General features: G+C 43.2%; 1 protein-coding gene and 1 long non-coding RNA gene across 2 annotated transcripts in view; both read right to left on the bottom strand.

The window, feature by feature from the left end:
• Window positions 1–1,087: 1,087 nt before the first annotated feature.
• Window positions 1,088–1,605, bottom strand: LOC119897751. The gene is made up of 2 exons (XR_005443432.1): window positions 1,548–1,605; window positions 1,088–1,174 (listed from the first exon to the last, which is right to left on the bottom strand). It is a non-coding gene; the product is annotated as an uncharacterized LOC119897751 (long non-coding RNA).
• Window positions 1,606–17,031: 15,426 nt separating this feature from the next.
• LOC119888640 (piezo-type mechanosensitive ion channel component 2-like) overlaps window positions 17,032–26,632 on the bottom strand; it is a 71,598-nt gene continuing 61,997 nt past the window's right edge. Inside the window, 3 exon segments of the mRNA XM_038699344.1 lie at window positions 17,032–20,125; window positions 21,411–21,552; window positions 23,347–23,560. Of these exon segments, the coding sequence (XP_038555272.1) occupies window positions 20,024–20,125; window positions 21,411–21,552; window positions 23,347–23,560 (458 nt within the window). The 3' untranslated portion in view covers window positions 17,032–20,023.

Below are 26,632 nucleotides of genomic sequence, written 5' to 3' on the forward strand. Positions count from 1 at the left end.
AGCTGGGTGACGTTACTCAGTTACTCAGTGACAGAAAGTGTTCCCCCGGTTGCGTGACCGCGTGTGCATTCAGCGCGGACCTTCGACTTCACCAAAGTAAATTAATTAAAATACCACTTTTCATACACAAAAAGCAATTGCAGTACTACCAGGCTATATATATAATAATAAGGGTAGCAGTACTGCTGTAACAGGTTGGCAAAACCCAGGTCATTCAAGAAGCACCCAAAACGACATGCATATTGCGGAATGAAGTTGACCATAACATTCAGTTATCTGTTCAGTTAGTTGTTTATGCTTCTGCTCATTTCACTTTCTGCATCTAAGTGACCTGATCATCAGGTTGGAGTATCCCCATTACCTAATGTAGGAATAAGATGTGTCACAGGTTTTCCTTTGGACTATATGCATATAGTATGTCTTGGAGTTGTTAAAAGACTGCTGTGCTTTTTAAAAAAAGGACCACCTGAATGTAGACTGTCACTTAGAAAAGTAGGGGAGATTTCAACTCTTCTTCTTTATCTGGGAAACTGCCTAGTGAATTTGCTCGCAAACCAAGACCCCTAGCAGAATTAGATCAGTGCCACAGAGCTTCAGCAATTCCTTCTACACACTGGACCTGTTGTTTTGAAAAAGTTGTTGCACAGGAATGTATATGAACACTTTCTCTGCCTAACAGTAGCTGTATCAATCCTTTTGGACTTGTGTGAGAGAAAGCGTGGTGCTTACATGGACCATGCATTTTGGGAACAGAGAACAATGATTGAGATTTTAAGTACAGAAAGAAATAAAACACAGATTTACATATCTTCTATCTGTAACCTAATTGATGAACGTGATTCAATATACACAATTGTAGATAGGCCAACAGCAAAATTGTTAAGTGGTTGATAATCAAGCAAACCTAAAAAATTCTAAAATACTCTCAAAAAATGTCAATGCTAACATGCTGGTGTTTAGCAGGTATAATGTTTGAAAAATGAATGAAAACTACATTTTTAAAAAAACTCAACAAACTGTCTCAGACCCCACTTATGAACTAAAAAAAATTTTACTTCAGAAACGTTCTTTTTTCTTCCACCTCCGCCCACCCTGTCTGGGGCATATTTCAAACAGAAGGCGACAGCCGCTGCAATGCTTGCCTCCGTTTCTGCAGTCGTCCTCTGAACACTCTCTGTAAAGAATATTTGAAACTGTAAATCTTTGGGGCATATAGAATATAATGGAATACAGTAAGCAGTAAAAACATTAAGATGCAGACATTTTCAAGGGCCATTACTTTAGATGGTGTTCTTAAAATGCAAGCAGCTGGCTACATACTGGCAGAAAAAACTGAATGCCAGCATATTTCTTTGTTTTAAAGATATCAAAAAATGTAAAAGACATCTATTCAGCATGTTTACAGTAGAAAACAATTTAGTGCAGTGAAAATCTGACATTTCCTGCAGGTAGCGACCAGGCTGTTAATAGGTGGCAATTGTGGTTACTGGTTTTCACTAAACTCCAAAAATAGACACTAGAAAACACTGAGGATATATGCTTTTTACCTGTAACAACAGTGAAGAGCCGGAGCTTCGTGAAGGCAAGCTGCCCTTCCCGCCCTTCATATTGAAGTTTGCCATAACCTCATTTGTCATCAACCTGTGGATACAAAAGAATTTTTTTTAAATTTACAAATATTTCACTGGTTGAGCTTTGAAAATTCTTTGTCAAAAACAAATGTGTTATATAACATGTAGCATATATAAATTGCACAAAATACCTCTTACCTCTAAAGCCTGTAGTCTAGAACACAAAACAAGATTTGATAATCACCTTATAGTAGTTTATTTCACCTTATAGTAGTGTGTGTATTATAAATAATTCTTACAGCCTTCTACTGCATTTTAGGAGTCGGTGACCAGTCTTTAACAGCAAGCATAATGGTGTGTTCACAATGAAAGCGAATCCAGTGTTTCGCGCGTCTTTATTACACACAAAGTCAATGCAAAGATGCAAATTCATTATAATGTTGTATTAAAGTTCATATTACTGCAGTGTTTCCCCTATATCCATTCAGGAGAGGCTGTGCGCCGCTGCTGAATCATGACCGGTGCTACAAAAATTTCCTACGATCACTGCATTATGTGCTACAAATGTTTTCACTGGGGGCTCACGAGAATGCTGCTACAGACACAAAAATACAAAAAGAATAACTTGAAAATAACTAGACAGACTATAGTTGTGAATGGAATCACTTTGGGTGGACACTGTAAATATTTTGCACTGTTTAATCAAGTCGGTGTCGGTGATGCCAACCGCTATGAAACAAAAAAAGATAGCCTCAAGCCTCAAGCACTTTTGCTTTGTCAGAAACTTCTATGTGACAGGTGATGTTATAAGAGCAGCGTAACTCCTGTAGGGAATCGGGAAGTGCGTAAGTGTGTATCGTGTTTAATTGTCCGAGCGGCAAAAAGTGACTGGCACTGTTTTGAGTGTGCAAAAAGTGACTGTGAACGCGAGCAGAAGAAAATATTGGACATAAGAGCAATGCTGCTGAGCATGTTCTGTTGGGGTTTTATATTCAGACAAAACTTTTGCTTCACCTCCGCTGCTACAACTCCATCCTGAGGGAAACATTAACATTACAGTGTGTCAATTAAAGGGGTACTTTGCGATCATTATACTATACACTTTGTTAAATTTGGCGAATATTTCCTAATGGGTCGGTAGATCTCAGTTTTTCGTGTGCTCTAGAAAAAAATCTGGTTTTCCTACACAGCCCCTGGGTCCGTAAATTGAGCACAAACAAAGCTTGGTAATTAGCCAAATGTTAAAAACAAGCTAAATAGAAAGCTGTCTGTCTGTAGCAAGGACTTTGCTGTTGTGAACATTAATATTGCTGGTCTAGAAACAACATTTAGCTGTAAAACATTTAAAACGTCTAATCCTATAAATATTTTAATTGAATATTTTCCTCACACCGTGCAGGCCTACCTCATGCCCGTTGGGGCTGGTCTTACCAAATAACCATCACCAAATAATAGTTAAGTATTGATAGTGGTATCCTACCCTACCGATAAATAAACTACACTCTGTGTCTTAGATTTAGGCTTAGAAAAGTATTTTGTCAGGCTTGTTGTCACACCTTCTACAGTACTGCTAAAACATGACCTCATTAAAGAAGCTCATGAAGTCGTAACTACTGAGAGCTATGGGAATACTTGGCTCAATAGAGCTGTGACTCTCTGTCAGCCTGGCTACAGTGCTGAAAAGAAACCTGGGGTTGTTCCTATTTTCCTCTAGTAATGACGAGTAGTACGCTGCTCTGGCATTACGGAGGACCTTCCTATAAGTTTTAAGACTATCTTGCCAAATTAAACGAGAATTTTCCACTTTGGTGGAACGCCAATTCCTCTCAAGTTTCCGTGATATTTGCTTTAATTTGCGAGTTTCAGTATTATACCATGGAGCTAACCGTCTTTGTTAGTTAGTATTTTCTTTTTTAGAGGGGCTACAGAGTCCAGTGTCATTCGCAGCGAGCCTGCAGCACTATCAACAAGATGATCGATTTGGGAGGGACTGAAATTAGCATAGGAGTCCTCCGTTACTTTGTGACTTGATAATGAATTCAGAGCTGATGGAATCACATCCTTAAATTTAGCTACATATATATTATATTTATATTTATATAGTTATATTTTAGTTGGAAATGAAAATCATGTTGACGTCAAAACCCAACGTTGGATCGACATCGACTTTTAACGTTGGACAGATGTTCGATTTTAGTTGAGAATAAAAATCGTATGTCAAAACGTAATGTTGGAATGACATCAACCACAAACATAGGACAGACCTTGGACAAAAAAAAAATTGAGTTAGTTTGGATTTTGTTGGCTTGACATAAACTTTTACAGAGCTTTGTTTTTATTGTAAATGCAAAATCTATATACTACCTTATACTAAGGTTAGACAGATGTCAAGATCAAAAGTTGGACAGGCCCACATTTTAAGACACGAGCAGAGACAAAGACATTCATTGAGTTAAGAAAATAAACTCTTTATTGTAAAACTTGTGGTTTTAATTTCCTTTTACTGGAATAGAATATCCTTTCAATGCCAACATGGTCAGATATTTAATTGGGACAGAATTGAGGGTGAGTTTGAGTGTTTCAGGTTAATCACAGCTTAGCAAATTTCTCAAATTTGCAGACATGGACCATGAATTTAATGGCCTCCAGCACCACTGTGAGGAATCTTGGAGTTATCTTTGATCAGGACATGTCGTTTAAGTCTCACATTAAGCAAATTTCACCTACGTAATATTGCGAAGAGCACTGCGCTCCCAGAATGCAGGGTTACTTGTGGTTCCTAGAGTCTCCAAAAGTAGACTAGGAGCCAGAGCGTTCAGCTATCAAGCTCCTCTCCTGTGGAACCAGGTTCCAGTTTGGGTTCAGGAGGCAGACACCATCTCCACATTTAAGAGTAGGCTTAAGACTTTCCTCTTTGATAAAGCTTATAGTTAGGGCTGGCTCAGGTGAGTCCTGAACCATCCCTTAGTTATGCTGCTATAGGCCTAGACTGCCGGGGGATTTCCCATGATGCACTGAGCTCCTCTCTCCTCTACTTTCTCTCCCTCTGTATGCAACCTCATCCCATTATTGCATGTTACTAACACAACTTCTCCCCTTTCCGGTAGACTTGTGCTTTCTCGTCCCTCTCCTCTCTCCTCCTATCACTTCCTGCAGGTGTTTCTGGCTCTGGAGCTGTGGAGTCTGGATCTGTGGTTGCGGGTCACCTGCTGCCCCCGTGTTCCTGCTCGACACCCTCTGCTGCTACGACTATTGTTACTAGTCCTACTGTTATTATTGTTATTATAATAATTAACACTACTATAAATATCTGTACCGTTTTTCATTTAGTCTATAGCAACATCACCTTTACTGTCTGTACCTCTGTGTGTGGATATTGTGTACACTGCCTCTCTCTCTCTCTCTCTCTCTCTTTTTCTCTCTCTCTCTCTCTCTCTCTCTCTCTCTCTCTCTCTCTCTCTCTCTCTCAACCGGTGGAGGCAGATGGCCGCCCACCCTGAGCCATGGTTCTGCTTGAGGTTTCTGCCTCTTAAAAGGAAGTTTTTCCTTGCCTCTGTCGCCTAGTGCTGCTCTTGGTGGGAACTGTTGGGCTTCTGTAAATATCATCACAGAGTACGGTCTAGACCTGCTCTTTTATGAAAAGCGCTGTGAGATAACTGTTGTTGTGATTTGGCGCTATATAAATAAAATTGAATTGAAGATATTCTGCTTTCACACTTCACCTGAAAGCAACTTTGTCCAGCCCCAGCTGATGTGACCCCAGTGAGTGCTGTGAAGCGGACTGACCTCGTGCTGTGATTCGCAGCCAGTTTGTCCCCAGCAGTAACGTGACAGCCACGCTGGTTAGAACTCAAAAAAGAGAGTGTCGAAAAGCTGAATGCAGGTGGCGGAAAACAAATCTCCAGGTTCATTATGACGTCTATAAAGAGAGACTTCGTATTTATAATTTAGAACCGAGAAATGCAAGGCTGTCCTTCTTCTCTGACATCATCACCAAAAACACTAATAATGCACGTGTCCTGTTTGCTGTTGTCGACAGGCTAACCAACCCTCCTGTGTCTGTAGCTTCTGAGCTTCTATCCACCAGGGCCTGCAATGAATTTTCCTCCTTCTTCACAGACAAAATTCAAACAATTAGACAAGCAAGCAGTACCTCCATGTCAGTAACAGGATATATCTTGTCCCTGTGTCCACTTATAAACAATTCATATAGCATGAGACAATTTGATTCTATTAACCATAAAAACCTGGAGGACATAATACAACATCTGAAATCCTCCTTATGCTGCCTTGATATTCAGCCAAATGGTATTTTTTAAAAATGTGTCTAAATGCATGGCCTCAGATCTACTACAAATTGTCAACATGTCTCTCCTCAATTTTTTCCCCACGGGACCTGAAAACTGCAGTCATTAAGCCACTCTTAAAAAAGAGCAATCTAGACAGTTCACTAATGAGCAATTATAGGCCAAAGATAAAACTGAAGTTATTGTTTTTGGAGCCAGGGAGGAACGATTGAAAGTCACTGCTCGACTTCAATCTGTAATGTTAAGAACCACAAACCAAGCCAGAAATCTTGTTGTAGTCATGGACTCAGACCTGAATTTGAGGAGCCACATTAAGACAATTACAAAGTCAGCCTATGGTGGAGGTGGTGACACGGGCAGTGGCCAAGCTCCAGCTCGATTGGCCTCAGGCTGTGCCAGACACACATGCTGCGAGTAAGCTGGATGAGCGTTTCCTGCGGCACTGCACGCCGCCTCCGCGCCGATCTCTGCCTTTCTTCCCGGATTTGCACGACGAGTTGTGCAAATCCTGGGGCAAGCCCTTCTCAGCACGTCTGACTACTCCCCCGCTCTGGGTTTACAGCGACGTTGCGGGGGTTAAGGGTTTCGGCTATGGGACGATGCCCCGTGTTGAGGATGTTTTGGCCAGCTATCTCTCGCCCGGTCTTGCGTCGTCCCTTAAAGAGCCGGCGCTGCCCACCAAGCCATGTCACGTGACATCTGCTCTGGTGGGCAAGGCTTGCATGGCGGAGGATTGGACTGGTGCGAGCCTGCACACGATGGTAGTTTTGCAGGCATACCAGGCTGACTTTCTGAGGGACATGGACTCAGGAGGGGGCCCCTCTGAGGAGGAGACGGCCCACACCATTGGCCGCTCCATGCCGGCGCTCGTGGCCACGGAGCGGCACCTGTGGCTCAACCTGTCGGGCATCCAGGAGAGGGAGACCTTCCTGCTCGACGCGCCGGTCGTGACCTCTGGCCTTTTTGGCGTGGTGGTGAACACCATCGTCAGCAGGTTTCAGCATGCCAGGATGCAAGGAGAGGCGTTCCGGCAGTATTTCCCTCGCCGGTCTGGGTCCAGGATGGCAACAGCTGTGGAGGGTTAGGGTCCCAGCCGTCGTGCAGCTCCTACCGCCAGAGCCAGAGGCAGAGTGTCGCTTCTCGTGGTCCCCCTCAGCACACCCGGGACTCGAGGCGGCGCTCTCGCTGCAGCCCCCTGAAAAAAATGATCTGAGGACCGTTCTACAGTCTAACTGGGGTTGAGGGAAGAGGTGGCCGGGTGGTCCCCCGCTAGAGGCGAATCAAGGTACCCTCCCTTGTGGCAGCTTAGGCAGCAGGCGCTGCTATCCCGCCGTGTCGACACGTCAGCGTTTTTTCCCTGGCGAACCTCCGCTTCAGGGTGCCGCTGTTGAATAATGCCTAATTCCTAGATTGATTGTTAGGTTCTTTTTCCATATTTATACACCTTGTTGGTTTACAATATGTTATAACTACTGAGTGTTTAACTACTGAGTATTCTTTTAGTGTGAAGTTTAACTACTGAGTGTTTAATGAGTGTGTTCAAACTCATATTTTATTCTTATACTCTGTGTGTTTATCATATATTATTCTTATACTCTGTGTATTCATGAACGTGTGCTTTTTCAATGTGCCTACATGAGCAGAGAAGCTGCTCAGACCACGCAGGCAAAACCTAGCCAACCGTAACCCACACAATGGAAGCAAGGCACCTGCTGTAATTCACGTACACCAGGCCTGAGATCATCGCGAACTGAAGCCAAGAATGAGATCATGACACGTTGTGATTTATGGCGCCTGGTACTGCATGAAACCAAGCTTTGCGCTGCCGAAACTAAACTTGTATGAGACAAAGCACCCTCATGGTTGGCATTGTGGAATCATGTACTTGTTCATTTTATACATGTATTAAATATGTTATTCCTTATTAATTCTTTTAAAAAATACGATTGTAAGTGTTTAAGTTTTAATGGTGTCAAACTATGCCTGTATAACTTTTAAAAAATACGGTGGGACTGAAGTTGAAACATATTGGTGGATTTCTAATCCAGTAATGTAAAAAATATAAAGAGAGGTAAATGGTAACAATAATTACATGTAATAATAGCTAAAAAGTGGAAATTGTAACATTAATGAAAGGGTTAATTTGGTAAAACAGTACAAGAAAAGGCCACTAGATGGCAGTAGAGGATAAGAAATCCACCAAAGGGGAGGAGTGGTTTATTGGAATAAACTCTTTTGCACCTACTCTTGACCGTCTCCAGTGAAGTTTTTGACTACGCAGTTTTTGACTAAAGAAGAAATCTAATAGAGTAATTTTATTGAGTTTATTATGTTGGTTAGGGTAGGGACCAGGTCTTTTACTGGCCCGGCCGGTCCTTATTTCCGACCCGACACCGCCGTGGACCTACGCATAACACCGGCCCTTGGCGGATTTCGCAGAAGAATGGCGGAGCCTTGTGAATATCTCCCAGGCTGCAGTTCCGGGTCCGCCCCCCCAGATTCAACGGGGTGCTCCGGATTTTAAACAAGCAGTGGTACAGCCACAAAAAAACACATCTGGAAACAAGTAAATACAAACTCTCGCCCAAACTCTAAACTCTTTTTTGTCTCTAAGATTTGAAAGAAGGCAGTTCTTTTACAGTTGCAGTTAGAGGTGCTCCGATTGGGATTTTTTGGGCCAATCACCGATTGCTGAAAGCAGCATCGGCCGATACCGATCACTGGGTCTATTTGGAGCCTTTTATTTATCATGATGCATTATACAGTATACTGTATATTTGTTTAAGTGTTAAAGTTAACAGATGACAAAGTATCATGAAATGACAACTGTTTATTTTATTGCTAGGAAACATAGGCAACAAATTCCGCTCAATCTGTGTTAGACACTTAAACCATAGCAGCCTTTGCCTGGTTACTGTGAACATCTTATAGCTTAACAAATATAGCTTTACTGTGGAATAAACTACAAAAACTGAACAAACAGCATCTTTAAATTTACTACAACCATAAAAACTGCAACAAAAAAGGCTGTAGCCAAAATATTTAGGAGAAAAAGGAGCACAGGCATCATCAGTTGATGATAAACTCTGAAGTAGCTGCTTTTTGTTCTGGAAAGCTCAGGCAGGTTCTGTGGGCTTTAGGAGAGAGAGAGGAGTGGAGAAAGGAGCAGAGAGGGAGAAGGGCTACAGAGAGGAGTCAAAACTGCCTTCAGTGAGATTTGAAAATAAAAAATAGGCTACAATGTAAATTTCATATTATACAGTCAATTGTTATTACAGAGGCTACTATATTCATTCTAATTTCATATGGTTTGCCATTAGTGGGAATTGTTGGGCTTCTGTAAATAACATCACAGAGTGTGATGATTGAGGACAGAACGGACCCAAACGCAACGCTTTAGGTTTCTAAAGAGGCCGGGCTGCCACCGCAACAGGCCCCCCCTCAACGGATGCCTCTAGGCGGACCTCCCTTGTCCGGGTGGGCCCGGTAGAAGTCGGTCAGGAGGGATTGGTCCAATATTTGGCTGGCAGGGATCCAGGAGCGTTCTTCTGGGCCAGTCCACCAGGTACCAGTAACCCTGGCGAGTGAAGTCGGGAGAGAGCATCTGGTTTGGTGTTTCGAGACCCAGGGCGGTAGGAGAGGGTGAAGTTGAGGGTGGAGGTGATGCGGGTGAGGGGGGCAGCGACGGAGCTGAAGTTACGGATAAACCGGCGGTAAAAGTTTGAAGCCAAGAAAGCTTGTAGTTGTTTCACGGAGGTGGAAGTAGGCCATTCAGCAACCGCCTGGATCTTCGAGGGGTCAGCGCAGAGCCGCCTCCCTTTGATTATAAACCCGAGGAACTGGACGGAGGGTTTGTGAAATTCACACTTCTCCGCTTTGACGAAAAGCCTGTTCTCCAGAAGCCGCTGCAGGACCAGACAGACATGTTCGGTGTGTTGGGCTGGGTCGCGGGAGAAGATCAGGATGTCATTGAGGTATACAAAGACGAAGCGGTGGAGAAAGTCACAGAGGACGTCATTGATTAAGGCTTGGAAAACCATGGGGGCGTTGGTAAGGCCAAAGGGCATGACTAAATATTCATAGTGACCGAGGGGGGTGTTAAACACCGTTTTCCATTCGTCCCCCTCCCGGATACGCACCAGATGGTAAGCGTTTCTTAGATCCCGTTTAGTAAAGATGGTGGACCGGGAGAGGGACTCAAAGACTGAATCCATGAGCGGAAGGGGGTACTTGTTTTTAATGGTGATGGCGCTGAGCTCCCGTAATCAATGCAGGGGTGAAGGGTCTTGTCTTTTTTGGCAAAAAAAAAGAAGCCCCCCCCTAACTGGGAGGAAGAGGGGCGGATGATGCCGGCAGCTAAGGAGTCTTTGACATACTGCTCCACAGACTCTCTCTCCGGACACGACAGGTTGTACAGGTGACTGGAAGGGAGGTGGGCGTCCGGGAGGAGGTCTATGGAGCAGTCATAGGGGGGGTGGGGGGTAGGGACAGGGCTTGGTCCATACTAAATCCGAAACGAGATCCTGGTAAACGTGGGGAACGCCGGACAAGTCGGGGCTGGGCGGTGAGACAGGCTGGGCCGAATTACTGATGGCTCGGGCGGAAAGGAGGCAGGAAGAGTGACAAAAAGGTGCTCCAGTTCCTGATCTTCCCCCGTGACCAGTCAATGTTGGGGTTATGGGCAATTAACCAGGGGAGGCCAAGAACCAGGGGAGCGGCCAGGGAGGAGATCAGGTGGAGGGCGAGGGATTTGTGTTGGTTGCCGGAGGTGACGAGAGGTAACCGGGGGGTGTGATGGGTGACGGTCGTGAGGGGCTGGCCGTTTAGGCCGGTGGCATGAAGGGGGGTATCTAAGGGGAACTGGGGAACCTTCAGCTGGCGAGCAACTCTCCCGGCGAGGCGGCGGTATTCGCGTTCCTCCGGGGAGAGGTGTGTGCGGCCTAGCTGCATGGGTTCGGGAGGTGGCGAGGCAGGGAGTAAAGGGGGAGCCGGGGGCACTGGTGGGACCGGTGGAACGGCCGAGCGAAGCACGGGTGGCGGCAAGGCAGAGGTCGGTTGATGGTTGATGGTTTAGATGAAGAAATTATTGAAGTTAGTTGGTAAGATTGAGGGAAGCAAAACAGTCTAAACACATATCTGGTTCTACAGCTGTTTCTAAAGTTCCTGAGTTTAGAGATAAGTTGGTGCCAGTTGAGGGCAGGTCTTGGTGAATTTTGTTTCTAATAGTTAGAATTTTATCATTAAAGAAGCTCATGAAGTCGTAACTACTGAGAGCTATGGGAATACTTGGCTCAATAGAGCTGTGACTCTCTGTCAGCCTGGCTACAGTGCTGAAAAGAAACCTAGGGTTGTTCCTATTTTCCTCTATTAATGACGAGTAGTACGCTGCTCTGGCATTACGGAGGGCCTTCCTATAAGTTTTAAGACTATCTTGCCAAATTAAACGAGAATTTTCCAGTTTGGTAGAACGCCAATTCCTCTCAAGTTTCTGCGATATTTGCTTTAATTTGCGAGTTTCAGTATTATACCATGGAGCTAACCGTCTTTGTTTTATTATTTTCTTTTTTAGAGGGGCTACAGAGTCCAGTGTCATTCGCAGCGAACTATCAACAAGATGATCGATTTGGGAGGGACTGTAATTAGCATAGGAGTCCTCCATTACTTTGTGACTTGATAATGAATTTAGAGCTGATGGAATCGCATCCTTAAATTTAGCTACAGCACTATCAGACAGACATCTTGTATAGAAATTTTTGCCCACTGGCGTGTAGTTCAGCAATACAAACTCAAAAGTTATCAAACAGTGGTCGGACAAAGAGGGATTCTTTGGGAACACTACTAAATGTTCAACATTGACATTGTTTTTGCATATGTACACACCGACTCAACATTAATCTTAGTGATCTCCGATTGGCGTAACCGGGAGTCATTACCGCCGACGTGAATAACAATCTTACTGTATTTATGTTTATCGTTAGCCAGCAGTTTCAAATAAGACTCAATGTCGCCCGCTCTGGCCCCAGGTATGCACTTAACTATGGCCGCTGGCTTCGCTAACTTCACGTTTCTCAAAATGGAGCTGCCAATGATCAGAGTTGGTTTCTCAGCGGGTGTGTCGCTGAGTGGGGAAAATCTTAGAAACGTGAACAGGTTGATGGTGCCCCGTGGGCTTTGAATGCTTACGACTATTCCTCCTTCGGACAGTCACCCAGCCACCCCTTCCTGGCTGCACAGGGGATGCCGGGGGACGGCTACCAGAGGCTAACTCAGGCCGTTCCGCACCGACTAACGGGGACTGGCTAGCTACAGTAGCTAAAGACTGATCTACCAAGGTGCGGAGCCGGACTTCTAAATCACTGAGCCTCGCCTCCATGTCTATAAATAAACTACTCTTACACATACCATTATCGCTAAAGGAGGCAGAGGAGTAACTGACAGTTGGCCGCTTTAATCTAACAAATGCAACTGGTATTTAGCGAGAGCACAACTCGTTCACTCATTGTTATAACTCACCCTGGTCCATGTTGGAAAATGATGTAGGACATCACAGCCTCTGTAAACTCATCCTGATTGTTGGAAGCATTCTTGAAAACCTCCCAGTCAGTGCAGTCCAAACACGCCCGGATGTCCTCACTACAGGTTTACAGAGCTTTAGTTTTTGCCTTTAATTCAATTCAATTCAATTTTATTTATATAGCGCCAAATCACAACAACAGTTATCTCACAGCGCTTTTCATAAAGAGCAGGTCTAGACCGTACTCTGTGATGATATTTACAGAAGCCCAACAGTTCCCACCAAGAGTAGCACTAGGCGACAGAGGCAAGGAAAAACTTCCTTTTAAGAGGCAGAAACCTCGAGCAGAACCATGGCTCAGGGTGGGCGACTATCTGCCTCGACCGGTTGGGGGGGGAGAGAGAGAGAGAGAGAGAGAGAGAGAGAGAGAGAGGGGAGGGAGGCAGCCTACACAATATACACACAGAGGTACAGACAGTGAAGGTAATGTTGCTATAGACTAAATGAAAAATGGTACAGATATTTAATGGTAACCATCGTAATGTTAATGATTATAATAACAATAATAACAATAAGACTAGCAACAATAGTCGTTGCAGCAGAGGGTGTCGAGCAGGAACACGGGGGCAGCAGGTGACCCGCAGCCACAGATCCAGACTCCACAGCTCCAGAGCCAGAAAACCTGCAGGAAGTGATAGGAGGAGAGAGGAGAGGGACGAGAAAGCACAAGACTACCAGAAAGGGGAGAAGCAGGAATCAGATGGACCATCACGTGATCAGAGTGACGCAGTGGAGCGCATGTGACGGCGTGATAGGCACTGCTAACTGTGGTGTAGCAGTGATCCAAAGTGTTCCCCTCTCTGGTTGGACACTTTATAAACTGTCTGTATTTTGGGAGTTCTTGGCAGAGATTTCCCCTCTTAAGGTCACCGAGAACAATAACAAGGGAGTCCAGGTTTATCTGCTCCACACACATTATCTGGTCGGCCAGCATGCGTTGTGCGTTCTGAACGTTGGCGTGCGGCAAGATGTAAACACCGACCAGAGTGAATGAAGCAAACTCATGTGGGGAGTAAAACGGATTACAGTTGATGATAAGAAATTCCAGATTAGGAGAGCAGTGCTGCTGAATCACTGTCACGTTTGTGCACCAGCCTCCTCCACCTTTTGTTTTCCGGAGAGTTCTGTGTCGCGGTCCGCTCTGTAGAGTTGGAAGCCAGCCAACTGCAGCGCGGAGTCCGGTATCAGTTCAGACAGCCAGGTCTCCGTGAAGAACAGAACAGAAGATGAATAAAAGTCTGTGTTTTTCCCCACCAGAAGCTGAAGTTCATCCAGTTTGTTGCACAGTGAGCGCACATTGGAGAGAAATATTGCCGGTCGCGGTGTGAAGAGTCCCCGCCAGCGAAGACGCACAAGCGACCCAGCTCTTTACCCTCTCCTGTGGCGCTTCACAGCACAAACGACAGCGAGAGAGCCCTTCACCAAAATGTCCAATAATTCCACTGATGACGCAAGAAAAGTGGGAAATAACTCCGCTGGAGTTGTTCCCCTGATGTTCAGGAGCTCCTCCCTGGTGAAAGGGCACCGGGAATCACAGCCGAAAACTGAATTAACACACAAAAACCAAACAAAGCACACCTAACACTGAGGCAGCTGTACTCGCCATCTTTGGTGCATTTCTCAGATCAGATTTCAAATTCTCCAAACTACTATTTCAACCTCCACATCATCTGTTCAATTGTGCACATCATAAAAGCAATTTCTCATTCTTTTGAACAAATTGAAAATCATTTTAGCCAAAAAAGAAAACAACGTGCTTTACAGGGGACATGTTAGCTCACGCTAACCACCTCCACTCCTCCAGCAGTTGCAGAAACGACAGACTTAACGGACACACTGTGACCTACACGGCACATGTTCTTCCAGACTGACAACTTACTAAGTAACTTGACTTGACTTAACTTCCTCCGCTAACTTTTACCTCCACATTCTCCCCGTTCTGCACACACAGGACACACCGGGAGCCACCACAGCGATGAGTGTTGCTGCACAGTGTGTCGGTGAAAATCAATGTCGCATATTGATGAGGGTGTGAAATTTTAGTAGCGTGGTCATTCATTCAGCAGCGGCAAAGTGCGGTGAAGGGGCAACACTTGCGTTTTGTGAACATTACATTATCGATTAACATTTAGATATAGATTTTTTGACATTTGTTAATCAATTCAGAATCTTCCACAACTGCATCGCGATGCATCTAAGAAGAATCTATATGTAATGTTCACAGAAAGCAAATGGCGGAAGTGCATTGCCCGGACAGTCGGAGGTGAGACCCTTGATCTCTGTGACTGGTCTGAGACCAGCTCACTTCAGGTCGTAATATAAGCTTATTATAACACTGCTGAACAACACCCCTTAACTGTGATATAATAAGTGAGCTGTTGCTTAAAGAATTAGTTCATGTGGAATTATGTCCACCTGCAATTTATTCTACAGGGATGGACATTTTATCACTTTACTTAAATCAAACAGAGACATGCTATATAACATTACACATTACTATAAACTATTATTCCATTTCATAGCACTAATTGTAATTTGTGATTAAAGTGTATTTATAAGGAGGCAGAGTCGGTGGTTATAATGTACTATGGAACATGGTCGCAGATTCTTGGTGCACGGTGGTTATAAACTGGTATTGCTATTAGTTATAAAACATTAAATCGACTCCAACTCCGCAAACCTTTGCGCTCCAGCGCCATCCTGTCAAAAGTTATTCAACAATACATGTCAACCTCCACTGTCTTCTCCTTCCCGTCATCCCCATTCCTGTCTGCCTGTGTCTGCTGGCCTTCCTGGTGGCTTTACCTATGAAAATTTGACTTGGCTCCACCATGTCAGACGACACAGGTCGGCGCCAGGTCCACATGGCAACTAGCGCTACCAGGACAACAACCGGTCTACTACGCATGTGTGGAATGTGTCCACCAGCTGACTGCAGAAAGTAGTATAAACAGAAGTAGTCCATGTCCGTGGGGTCAGCAGCTGTCCTTGTCCACAGAACCTTGACAAAACTGTGACAAATCAACTCTGTGAATTTTTGCATAGCAACAACTTATGTGAAAATATTTCAGTCAGGTTTCAGAAGGCATCAGGCACTGGTAAAAATCTCCTGTCCTCTCTGCACAGCAGAGTCACCCCTGCAGTTCCACAAGGTTCAGTCCTTGGACCTACATTATTCACCTTGTATATGCTTCCGCTAGGTACTATCATTAGGAACCACAGTATAAATTTTCATTGTTATGCTGATGATGCTCAGTTATACCTTTTCTATCAGACCTGACGAAACCAACCAGTTAGCTAGGTTTCAAACGTGGACGTCTTGTAACTTCTTAATGTTGAGAAATCTAGGAGTTATTTTTGATCAAGACCTGTCTTTTAACTCACACATAAAGCAAACTAGAAGGGCCGCCTATTTTCACCTTCGCAATATTGTGAAAATTATAAACCTTCTGCATCAAGATGATGCAGATAAACTTGTCCACGCATTTGTTACCTCAAGGCTTGGCTACTGGAACTCTGTGCTTTTAGGCTACTCAAAAAAATCTCTTAAGTCTCTCCAGTTAATACAAAATGCTGCTGCACGCATTCTGACTAGAACTAGCAGGAGATCAACTGTAACTTACTGACCTTAGGCGACATGCCAAAATAAGCCTGCAGCTTCTTCTCTTGGTCCACAGAGAAGACTCTAGAATGTGATCTGTACCCTGGTGGTCTGGTCTTCTCCCTACTGGTCTCTGCCCTCCTCCTGCAGTACCTGAGCAAAGTGACATGGCATATGCCAATGTGACTTAGCAGCTGCCCTAAGACTGATGTTTCTTACAGAGATGTCCAGAAACGCCCTCTCATACACATCTGGCGGTATAAGACCTCTGTCTGTCTTTCTTTCCATCACTCTTGAAATATTCAAGTTGGTATAATATGACATAAACATGTTTCAATACATGCTGCAACGCAGAGAAGAGTCACCACATTAGCAGCGGGACTAAATAAAGACTTGTGGTCAGGTGTACTTTTGTCCCGACAGGAACTCCTGACATATAAACACAATTTATTTTTATGCTGAACAACTGACAGGGCAAACGTTAGGGTGTGTTAAAGCACTAAATACCCTGTAGATTAATCATTACTGTGACACATGAAAAGAGAGACACAACTTGTAATTCGAAAAACAGTCCCGCTTCAGAAATTTACTTGCTGTGCTCAAAAACAGTTCTCCGGAGACTACCGCGGGAAACGATGACAAAATCACCTGATATTTGGCAGCTTTATGAAGGGTTGCATGCTGAGGGTGCTGTCACAGCTTGGACTGCAAATGCATTCAGGGCTCTGAGAAAATCGCCTTGTTACTTTCGCCCCGGTTTACACCTACAAATAATTACACTAACAAATGCAGATTAACTGAATATTTCAAACCCCCTTCATCAAACCTTAGTATATCCTAAGTGTTAAACACTGTCCAACATTTTAAACCTCCTTTTTCGTTGTATAAATGAGTAAACATTCAACATTTCACAACATTTCACTGGTGCTTAGCCTCAACACGGCCCACAACACATGTGTGGTAGTGAACACATTCTGATTCTCAGTCTGGTGATTACATTTATTTTCACATTTTTTTCATATCATTCACAGGAGACACTGAGTTTACAGTTCACAGTTATAAGTCAGATAAAGTAAACAAAAAAAATCACTGCAAAACTGCCAAACACCAACACGACCAATGGTTATTCTACATTTATTCTGTTACATTTACTTCCAGTTCTCTGGCACCAGAGGGCATTGTGGACTAAGTCTATTGTCATGTTGAGAATGAACAGCTGTTTTCACTTATTTATTCTGCCTGGTGGTCTGCCCACACTGACACTGATTTACAGCCCGCTCTCCTGTTAGCTTTGTTGTACCTGTGAGGGTTAACTCAATGGACCTGTGGAGTTAGCTTAGCACTGTTCACCTTCCACCCAATGTTTACTGGGTCAGATTGAAATGTAGAGATAACTGAAATGGAGCTGAACTAGAGCTGACATTAAGCTAATGTACAGCTTTTACACAAGGTCACCATATTCTATTTCCATTGAATATAATGTGTTATTTTATACATTTGACTCTGATTTGATTGTTTCTACTTTCATTATAATTAATTCTTTCTTTTACTGTTAACACTACATTCCCAATCTGAATTTCCTCTATGGGGGATCAATAAAGGAACATCATACCTTAGGTAGACCTTACAAAATGTAGAGCTGACCTACAGCTAACATTAAGCTAATGCACAGCTAAGCAATTTATAGCTGGCATTGCAATAACACACAACTAACATAGAGCTAATCTACAACTAATCTTACTTAAAGCTAATGTAGATGTAAAATAGTGCTACTAAATAACTGACATAAAGCTAACAAAGCTAACATAGAGCCAATCTTACTTAAAGCTAATGTAGATGTAAAATAGTGCTACCAAATAACTGACATAAAGATAATCTACAGCTAATCTACAGCTAATCTTACTTGGAGCTATAAAGTAGTGCTACCAAATTACTGACATAAAGCTAACATAGAGCTAATCTTACTAATGTAGAGATAAAGTAGTAGCTGAACATGATGTAGTTCACTTCTGTCACTTTCTAACATTAACATAGCTGTCCTTATTAGCTAGGCTACTTGCTAATAACTAAAAGCTAATTTTGAAGGTGGGTCTACGACATTGACAGCATTCTGTTGGACAGATTTCTGCAGCGGTGTTCATGATAACCATTCAATTCCCACGTGTCTGTTGTCAATATATTTGCGAGAGAGAGCAAGAGAGAGCGCGACCGAGAGAGAGGAGGTGCTGAGTAAATAGCATCTGCAGCAAAATTATTAATGATCTTGCTGAAGGTTGCCACTACATTAGCCAAAAATAACTGTGAAAGCACAAGACACAGGCCTATGCATATTAGCAAATTATGACATAAGAGAGAAAAGGCTTTCAACAGCCAATGGTAACTCACACAGTGATTGACTTCCTTTATCCATTATAGTCCATGATTTCTTTTTTTTTAACACTTTCCAATCCAAAACATAAACTGGTGTTGAAACAGCATCAGATTACAGCAAAGCCAAAAGAAAACAAACCAAAGAAAGAAGGAAACTGTGAGTCTTACTCAATGTGCGTCTGCGTTGTAAGTACTTTGCTAAATGTGGTCAATGAATTTTATGTTTGAGTTTGAGAACGTCTGTCGCTTTAAATGTTACCGCCGCAAGGAATTGTGGGACGGCAGACTCTCCTTTCCTTTGGTAAAGGATGGTTCGGTGTACCCTACGATTATCATGGCTGCCACTTCTAGATCACTCCACTCAGTCAGAACCTTCCTGAGCAAAAAAGACTTTTCCAACGGAGCCCTACTGTGGTGAAGGCATGACCCGCCCTACTCTGTCTCTGATTGGCTTAGCCAGATGATTATGTAATCTCATGTTATCGGCGCTGAAAGAACAGATCTTCTTGCTGTTCCCCTGAGTTTGGCAAATCAGCTTAAATTTGGTATGCCATAATAACTTTATTCTCAATGCAGTACATTTGTTAACGGTACAGGTAGCAACGTAGTGAAGTACATAGTACCAGTATTCTAGTATCGATGTTTAGCAGTGTTTTAGGTGTGGATCCACCCACTGCTATCAACAGGCTATTGGTTCCCTGGGAAAGTTCCTGTAGTGGAAACTGACAACAATGTAGTGTTAGCATAAAGCTAAAGTAGAGCTAACTTTGAGCCAAGTACAGCTAACATAAAGCTAATATAGAACTAATTACACAAAACATAGAGCTAATATAGAGCCTTAAAGCTACTGTGAAGCTTTGGCTACAGTGCTAACAGAATGCTGAAGCTAGTGAAGTAAAATAAATACAAATAAGTGAAAACAGCTGTGCAGAGACTTGATTAACCCTAACGCTGTTAATCAAAACAGAAGAAGTGTTCACTCTATCAATCCTCAAACAGGAAGTCATTGAAAATGTCCTGAAAAATGAGTTTGTCACACATTAATGACTCACATTTAGTTGTTGTTAGTCCCTGTATTTAAACAGCAGCAGCATCCAATCATGTGGTTTGAGTTTGGGAAGTGGGTGGGGCTTTGGTTTACATTTGGATCACTGATTGGTGCTTTCACCAAACATCATCGCTGTCTATCTGAAGGAGCATTCAGAGTTCAGAGACCTTTCCAGGACAACAACTGAAAAGCTGCATTAAATAATTCCAGGTTTTCCAGGATGTGAAATATCCCTGCAGTTACTGATTATCAATAATCAATACTTAATATTCCCATAACACTGTCTGGTTAGCTCTGTTCCTATTGGTCACACAGTAAACAGGTAACGTTCCTCAAGCTTCTCGTTCATTCAAAGCTTCAAAATAAAATTCAGTTAATCTTCCAGTTTTTTAGTCCAGCTCAGTTCCTTCGATCTAACAGGAACATCTGGAGAACTTTCTCTCCATGGTCATGTTCTCCACAAACACAGACACTGATGATGTCACAGTCTGTGATGTCACTGCAGGTCATAATAGCTAATGTTTATAATCAGTACTATGTTGATGGAGTAGGTCAGCGTCGGGTCCATTTGATCAGAGTCTCCGGTGATCGATACAGGAAGATCAGCTTGGCGTAAAGCTCTTCCTCCAGCTCCAGCTCACCTGTCTCTCTCACCTGAAACAGGAAACCAATGTGATCACAGTAGACTCGCTGTGGGCGGGATTAATGCCTATGCACACCAACAGACTTCCGTTTGTGTTTTTTTAATCACTCATCTGATAAAAATCGTTAAGCACAGAAACCTCGCACACTGCTGTTATATTCACTGCAATAATTAACACCTGGAGACAAAATCAAGTCGCCGAGCACCGAGGACGATGTTGTGGTCTTACTTCCTGAAAGTAGAAAAATTTTATCCAAACCTGAGCTCAACAGAAAGGAGATTCACCTGCTGATAGAGGAGGTGAGGAATTATCCCCATCATCTCCAGGTGTACTTCAGGATGTTAGTCTGATAGTCCTACTGGAACCATACGTTAAAGAGGTGGTATTCTGCTCATTTTCAGGTTCCTCATCTTATTTAGAGGTTGTACCAGAACAGGTTTACATGGTTATATTTTTGTCATACTGCAGATTGCTGCAGCTCCTCTTTTCAGCCTGTGTTGAAGGCTTCATTTTAGCTATGGAGTGATACATCTTGTCTCTAAATGATCTTTGTTGGGAGCTGCACATGCTCAGTTCCTAGTTAAGGACTACTAGCCAATCAGAGGCAGAGAAGGGCGGGTCAGCGAGAAGCCGGTAAACAGCTCGGGTTCAGCCGTACGTGTTGCCGACCGGCTCGGCAACACGGACTGGAGCGAGAGTTTCAGAGCGGTGAGTTATTAATCTGTATCCATACAGTTTTAACTGAGCTCTGTCTCTACATCACAGGAACAACTTTCTGTCCACTGACTGCCTGGAGGGTAGCTAGTGTTTGGAAGGGAGAGGAGAGCTGTGTGCTGCAGCTCGCTGTTTCTGAGGGCGTGTCCGAGTAGCCGCTTGGCGAGGGTTATATGAGGCGCGTTTAGCTTTCATCCCTGTGACGTCACCTGTTACAGCACAAAAAAGGTTTATAACTCAAGCAAAAAGCAGAATCCCACCTCTTTAAAAAGATGACCCAATTGATCCTGAACAGCATCAGGCAGTGGTAGGGACACACATTTATTAAGCTTGCTGCAAACACACACACGTTTGTTCACTAATCCTTGAGTGTGCTTTCACAATCATTGCATGATATCTCAAATCAAAACTTTAATGACAGAGCGTTTCAGAGTCGCTCTGTAGACGGTATCAGCACAAGGTTGTGTTTATTTTTAAATGTTTGGATGAAAATGTGGACTTTGGTGTGCAAAGGCCTTTATACTCTAGAGGGCGGAGCCTGGGCATGGATTATTGTGTTAATAAAGTTTTTAAATATGTACCAAGAAGATGTCGGTGCAGAGTTTGAGGATGCGGTCGACACAGGGCAGCTCCTCGAACATGATGGAGTGACTGATCCCACTGAAGAACTCTCTGACAAACTTCCCAATCACCAACACCACCGAGGCGTACAATCCCATGATGCTGCAGGGCCAGACACAAGCAGGAGGACAGGGAGCAGAAGAAGAAGGAGAGGAGGAGAGGATGAGGAGGAGAGGAAGAAGAAGGATGAGAAAAGGATGGTGAGTGGTTAAAAGAATACTTAGTTGCCTTACTTTGAAATGTTCCTCCTGAATGTACTACTAGTAATATCACACTGCTGCTACAACTGCCACAGCTCCCACTGAGTGTAATACTACTTTTAGTACTGGTAATAAGATACCACATACATGTTGTATCACGTGCTCTGACAATCATCAGAATAACACAGTACATCATAAAAGGACGTTTAACTATAAATTTCATCATGACATAATATGCACCTTTGTGGTCCTCTGACCACTCAAAACATTTGACATGTCACGTTCACCCATTGTCACACACTCCTACAGTGGTGGCAGAGGGCGTGGTCGCTGTATAAAGGGGGACCAGCACTGGGAGCTTGGACATGAGAGACGATTCTCTCCATTGGCTTAATTAATGCAGAGGTTAATGCACAGAGGGAAAGTCATTGCACTCCTTGGCGGAGGGGTTCTTAGGAAGTGGGATGTGAAGTTTGTGTAGTGAATGCTGGAAAGTGGCCTGCAAGGGTGAGGTCCGTCTTCAGACTCCACAGGTACCCCCTGCATCTTTCAGTGCACCCAGTGGTTCCACACCTGGTGAACGCGTGTTAAATTTGTTAGAAGAGGCCATGTCATCTTTACTTATGGTGTTTACTTGGCCTATCTGTGCTGGTGTTCTTGGTCTCCCATGTTTCGGGGGGTTTGGCAGCCTTGAACGCCTCCTCCAGGTTAGTGTTAGCTTGTCGCTAATATGCATCCTTTGCATTCCTGAGTTTGCGTCGCAGCTCCTTTCTCTTCTTTGCAGCTCCATTGTGTCCTTGTTTTTAAAGGCTTTGGGTTGCTGACTGTCTTGTTGTGTAGGTTTTGTTATTGTGATACACTTGAACTGTTTTTTGGAATGACACATAAGTTGATATAATGAATGTGTTGGATCCAATGTGTCCTCTCTCCCAGTCTGTGTAGTCAAAGCAAGTTCCAATTCCATCGTTGCAGTCTTGACTCCCTCTGATGGTGCCTTGCTGTCAGGTTGACTGCCTTTTAACTTACTGGAATAAGTTTCACCACATCGTGGTCAAGCTGGATATTGGTGGTTTGCTCTTGGATTGACAGGCATTGGAGAGTTTATGTAACATTTATTCAGTGTATTTTCCTTCCTTGTTCCACCTTTGGTTAGGGGTAGGGTTTCCTCCAACTGCAGTTGTTCAGATCTCCCAGAACAACGGTAGGAGCATCAGTGAAGGGCTGTGGTATGTTGTGCACACATTCTGCTCCTGATGCAGCCACTTGGGGGAAATAAACAAAAACTAACAGAATTACTTCACCATGGTGTTACTGTGCTTGGTTGTCCAGCCCACTCACCTGACCTGCCCCCCCCCCCATCGCTTCCTCCATCTGCCTTTTGGTTGCCTCATTCCTCGTGGATGGTAGCTGGCAGCCCTGCTTGCTTCCTTCAACAACTTGTTGGTTGTGGAAGTAGTACCACTAGTACTACTAGTGGAAGTTCTACAACTGCTTCTCTTAGTACTACTGTTACCAATCCTACTGCTACCACTGCCACTAATAATAATGCTACTACTGCAGTACACTCACAGAAATAATCATAATCTGCTATAATTATACTATTGTAACTGTAGCAGTTGTAGTACGAGCATGTATTACTGCAGTGAGTGATTGTAATAATGCTCCTATTACTGTAGTACGTGAAGGTAATGTGTACCCATATCCAGCAAGGAAGCCCAGACTCGGAGGACTGACTTTATCACTGAACACAAACAGCTGGAGCCCTGCCTCCGTCCTGTCACTCAGCGAAGCTCTGCCCCCAACTGGCACCAGGCTGGCAGCCGGTTGATCGACGATCCACCACTCCTGGATCTCATGGCTCTGATTGGTCGACCGCTCCAGGGCCAGCAGGATGTCCTTGTAGTGGCCGTCTGATTGGAGGACAGAGAAGAGAAGCCAAATGATGAAAGATGTTATTTGATGTTACCAAAGCAAAGACCAAAAACCTAATTTCTCTGTGAAACATCCTCTAGTTACTGTCATTGTGGTTTTTGTTCAGTGTTCCAGAAGTCTGCTCTTCAGTCAGTGAAATAAAGAACAGGAACATTACTAACTGATACTTGTAATAACAACCAAAATACTTGAAAAGACATTTACATTTGCGTCTCTTTGTGGTGGTTGTTTTGCATCTCTTTGTGGATGTTTTACATCTCTTTTTGGAGTTGCTGTTTTGTGTCTCTCTGTGGTTGTTGTTTTGCATCTCTGTGGGGTTGTTTTACATCTCTTTGTGGATGTTTTACGTCTCTTTTTGGGGTTGTTGTTTTGCGTCTCTGGGGTTGTTGTTTTGGTTCTCTTTGTGGATTTATTACGTCTCTTTGGGTTTGCTGTTTTGGATCTCTTTGGTTCTTTTGTGTCTCTTTATGGTAGTTGTTTTGCATCTCTGTGGGGTTGTTGTGTGTCTCTCTGGGGTTGTTTTGCCTCTGTTTGGGTTTGTTGTTTTGCATCTCTGTGGTTCTTTTGTGTCTCTTTATGGTAGTTGTTTTGCATCTCTGTGGGGTTGTTTTGTGTCTCTGGGGTTGTTTTGCCTCTGTTTGGGTTTGTTGTTTTGCATCTCTGTGGTTCTTTTGTGTCTCTTTGTGGTAGATGTTTTGCATCTCTTTGTGGTTGTTTTGTGTCTTTTTGTGGTTATTTTGTGTCTCTTTGTAGATGTTTTGCGTCTCTTTGGGGTTGTTGTTTTGCGTCTCTTTGTGGATGTTTTACGTCTCTGTGGATGTTTTACGTGTCTTTGGGATTGTTGTTTTGCGTCTCTTTGGGGTTGTTGTTTTGCGTCTCTTTGTGGATGTTTTACGTCTCTGTGGATGTTTTACGTGTCTTTGGGGTTGTTGTTTTGTGTCTCTTTGGAGTTGCTATTTTGTGTCTCTTTGTGGTTGTTGTTTTGCGTCTCTTTGGGGTTGTTGTTTTGTGTCTGTGGGGTTGGTTTGTGTCTCTTTGAGGTTGTTGTTTTGCATCTATGTGGGGTTGTTTTGCGTCTCTTTGGGGTTGTTGTTTTGCGTCTCTTTGGGGTTGTTGTTTTGCGTCTCTTTGTGGATGTTTTATGTCTCTGTGGATGTTTTATGTGTCTTTGGGATTGTTGTTTTACGTGTCTTTGGAGTTGCTGTTTTGTGTCTCTTTGTGGTTGTTGTTTTGCATCTCAGTGGGGTTGTTTTACGTCTCTTTGGGGTTGTTTTGCGTCTCTTTGGGGTTGTTTTGCGTCTCTTTGGGGTTGTTGTTTTGTGTCTATGTGGGGTTGTTTTGTGTCTCTTTGGAGTTGTTGTTTTGCATCTCTGTGGGGTTGGTTTGTGTCTATTTGTGGTAGTTGTTTTGCATCTATGTGGGGTTGTTTTGTTTCTCTTTGGGGTTATTTTGCGTCTCTTTGGGGTTGTTGTTTTGTGTCTCTTTGAAGTTATTTTGTGTCTCTTTGGAGTTGCTATTTTGTGTCTCTTTGTGGTTGTTGTTTTGCATCTCTTTGGGGTTGTTGTTTTGCATCTCTGTGGTTCTTTTGTGTCTCTTTGGGGTTGTTGTTTTGCGCCTCTTTGTGGTTGTTTTGTGCCTTTTTGTGGTTGTTTTGTGTCTTTTTGTGGTTATTTTGTGTCTCTTTGTAGATGTTTAAGTCTCTTTGGGGTTGTTGTTTTGCATCTCTTTGGGGTTGTTGTTTTGCATCTCTTTGTGGATGTTTTACGTCTCTGTGGATGTTTTACGTGTCTTTGGGGTTGTTGTTTTGCGTCTCTTTGGGGTTATTGTTTTGCGTCACTTTGGGGTTGTTGTTTTGTGTCTGTGGGGTTGGTTTGTGTCTCTTTGTGGTTGTTGTTTTGCATCTATGTGGGGTTGATTTGCGTCTATTTGGGGTTGTTGTTTTGTGTCTCTTTGGGGTTATTTTGTGTCTAATTGTGGTTGTTGTTTTGCATCTCTGTGGGGTTGTTTTGCGTCTATTTGGGGTTGTTGTTTTGTGTCTCTGTAGTTTTTGTTGTTTTACGTCTGTAGTTTTTGTTGTTTTGCATTTCTTTGTGGTTGTTTTGCGTCTCTGTAGTTTTTGTTGTTTTGCATCTCTGTGGGGTTTAAGTCTCTTTGGGGTTGTTGTTTTGTTTCTCTTTGGAGTTGCTATTTTGTGTCTCTTTTTGGTTGTTGTTTTGCGTCTCTTTGGGGTTGTTGTTTTGTGTCTCTTTGGGGTTATTTTGTGTCTCTTTGTGGTTGTTGTTTTGCATCTATGTGGGGTTGTTTTGCGTCTATTTGGGGTTGTTGTTTTGTGTCTCTGTAGTTTTTGTTGTTTTACGTCTGTAGTTTTTGTTGTTTTGCATTTCTTTGTGGTTGTTTTGCGTCTCTGTAGTTTTTGTTGTTTTGCATTTCTTTGTGATTGTTTTGCGTTTCCTTGTGGTTGCGTTGCAATTCTTTGTGGTCATTGTTTTGCGTCTCTGTAGTTTTTGTTGTTTTACGTCTGTAGTTTTTGTTGTTTTGCATTTATTTGTGGTTGTTTTGCGTTTCTTTGTGGTTGTTGTTTTGTGTCTCTGTAGTTTTTGTTGTTTTACGTCTTTAGTTTTACATTTCTTTGTGGTTGTTTTGCATTTCCTTGTGATTGTTTTGCGTTTCCTTGTGATTGTGTTGCATTTCTTTGCACCTTGTTGTTGTCTCTGTAGTTTTTGTTGTTTTACGTCTGTAGTTTTTGTTGTTTTGCATTTCTTTGTGGTTGTTTTGCGTCTCTGTAGTTTTTGTTGTTTTGCATTTCTTTGTGATTGTTTTGCGTTTCCTTGTGGTTGTGTTGCAATTCTTTGTGGTCATTGTTTTGCGTCTCTGTAGTTTTTGTTGTTTTACTTCTGTAGTTTTTGTTGTTTTGCATTTCTTTGTGGTTGTTTTGCGTTTCTTTGTGGTTGTTGTTTTGTGTCTCTGTAGTTTTTGTTGTTTTTCGTCTTTAGTTTTACATTTCTTTGTGGTTGTTTTGCATTTCTGTAGTTTTTGTTATTTTGCATCTC

The sequence above is a fragment of the Micropterus salmoides genome, unplaced genomic scaffold, assembly GCF_014851395.1.
Source record: "Micropterus salmoides isolate LMB-PRFRI ecotype aquatic unplaced genomic scaffold, ASM1485139v1 Ms_hic_scaffold_1, whole genome shotgun sequence".
Lineage (NCBI taxonomy): Eukaryota > Metazoa > Chordata > Actinopteri > Centrarchiformes > Centrarchidae > Micropterus > Micropterus salmoides.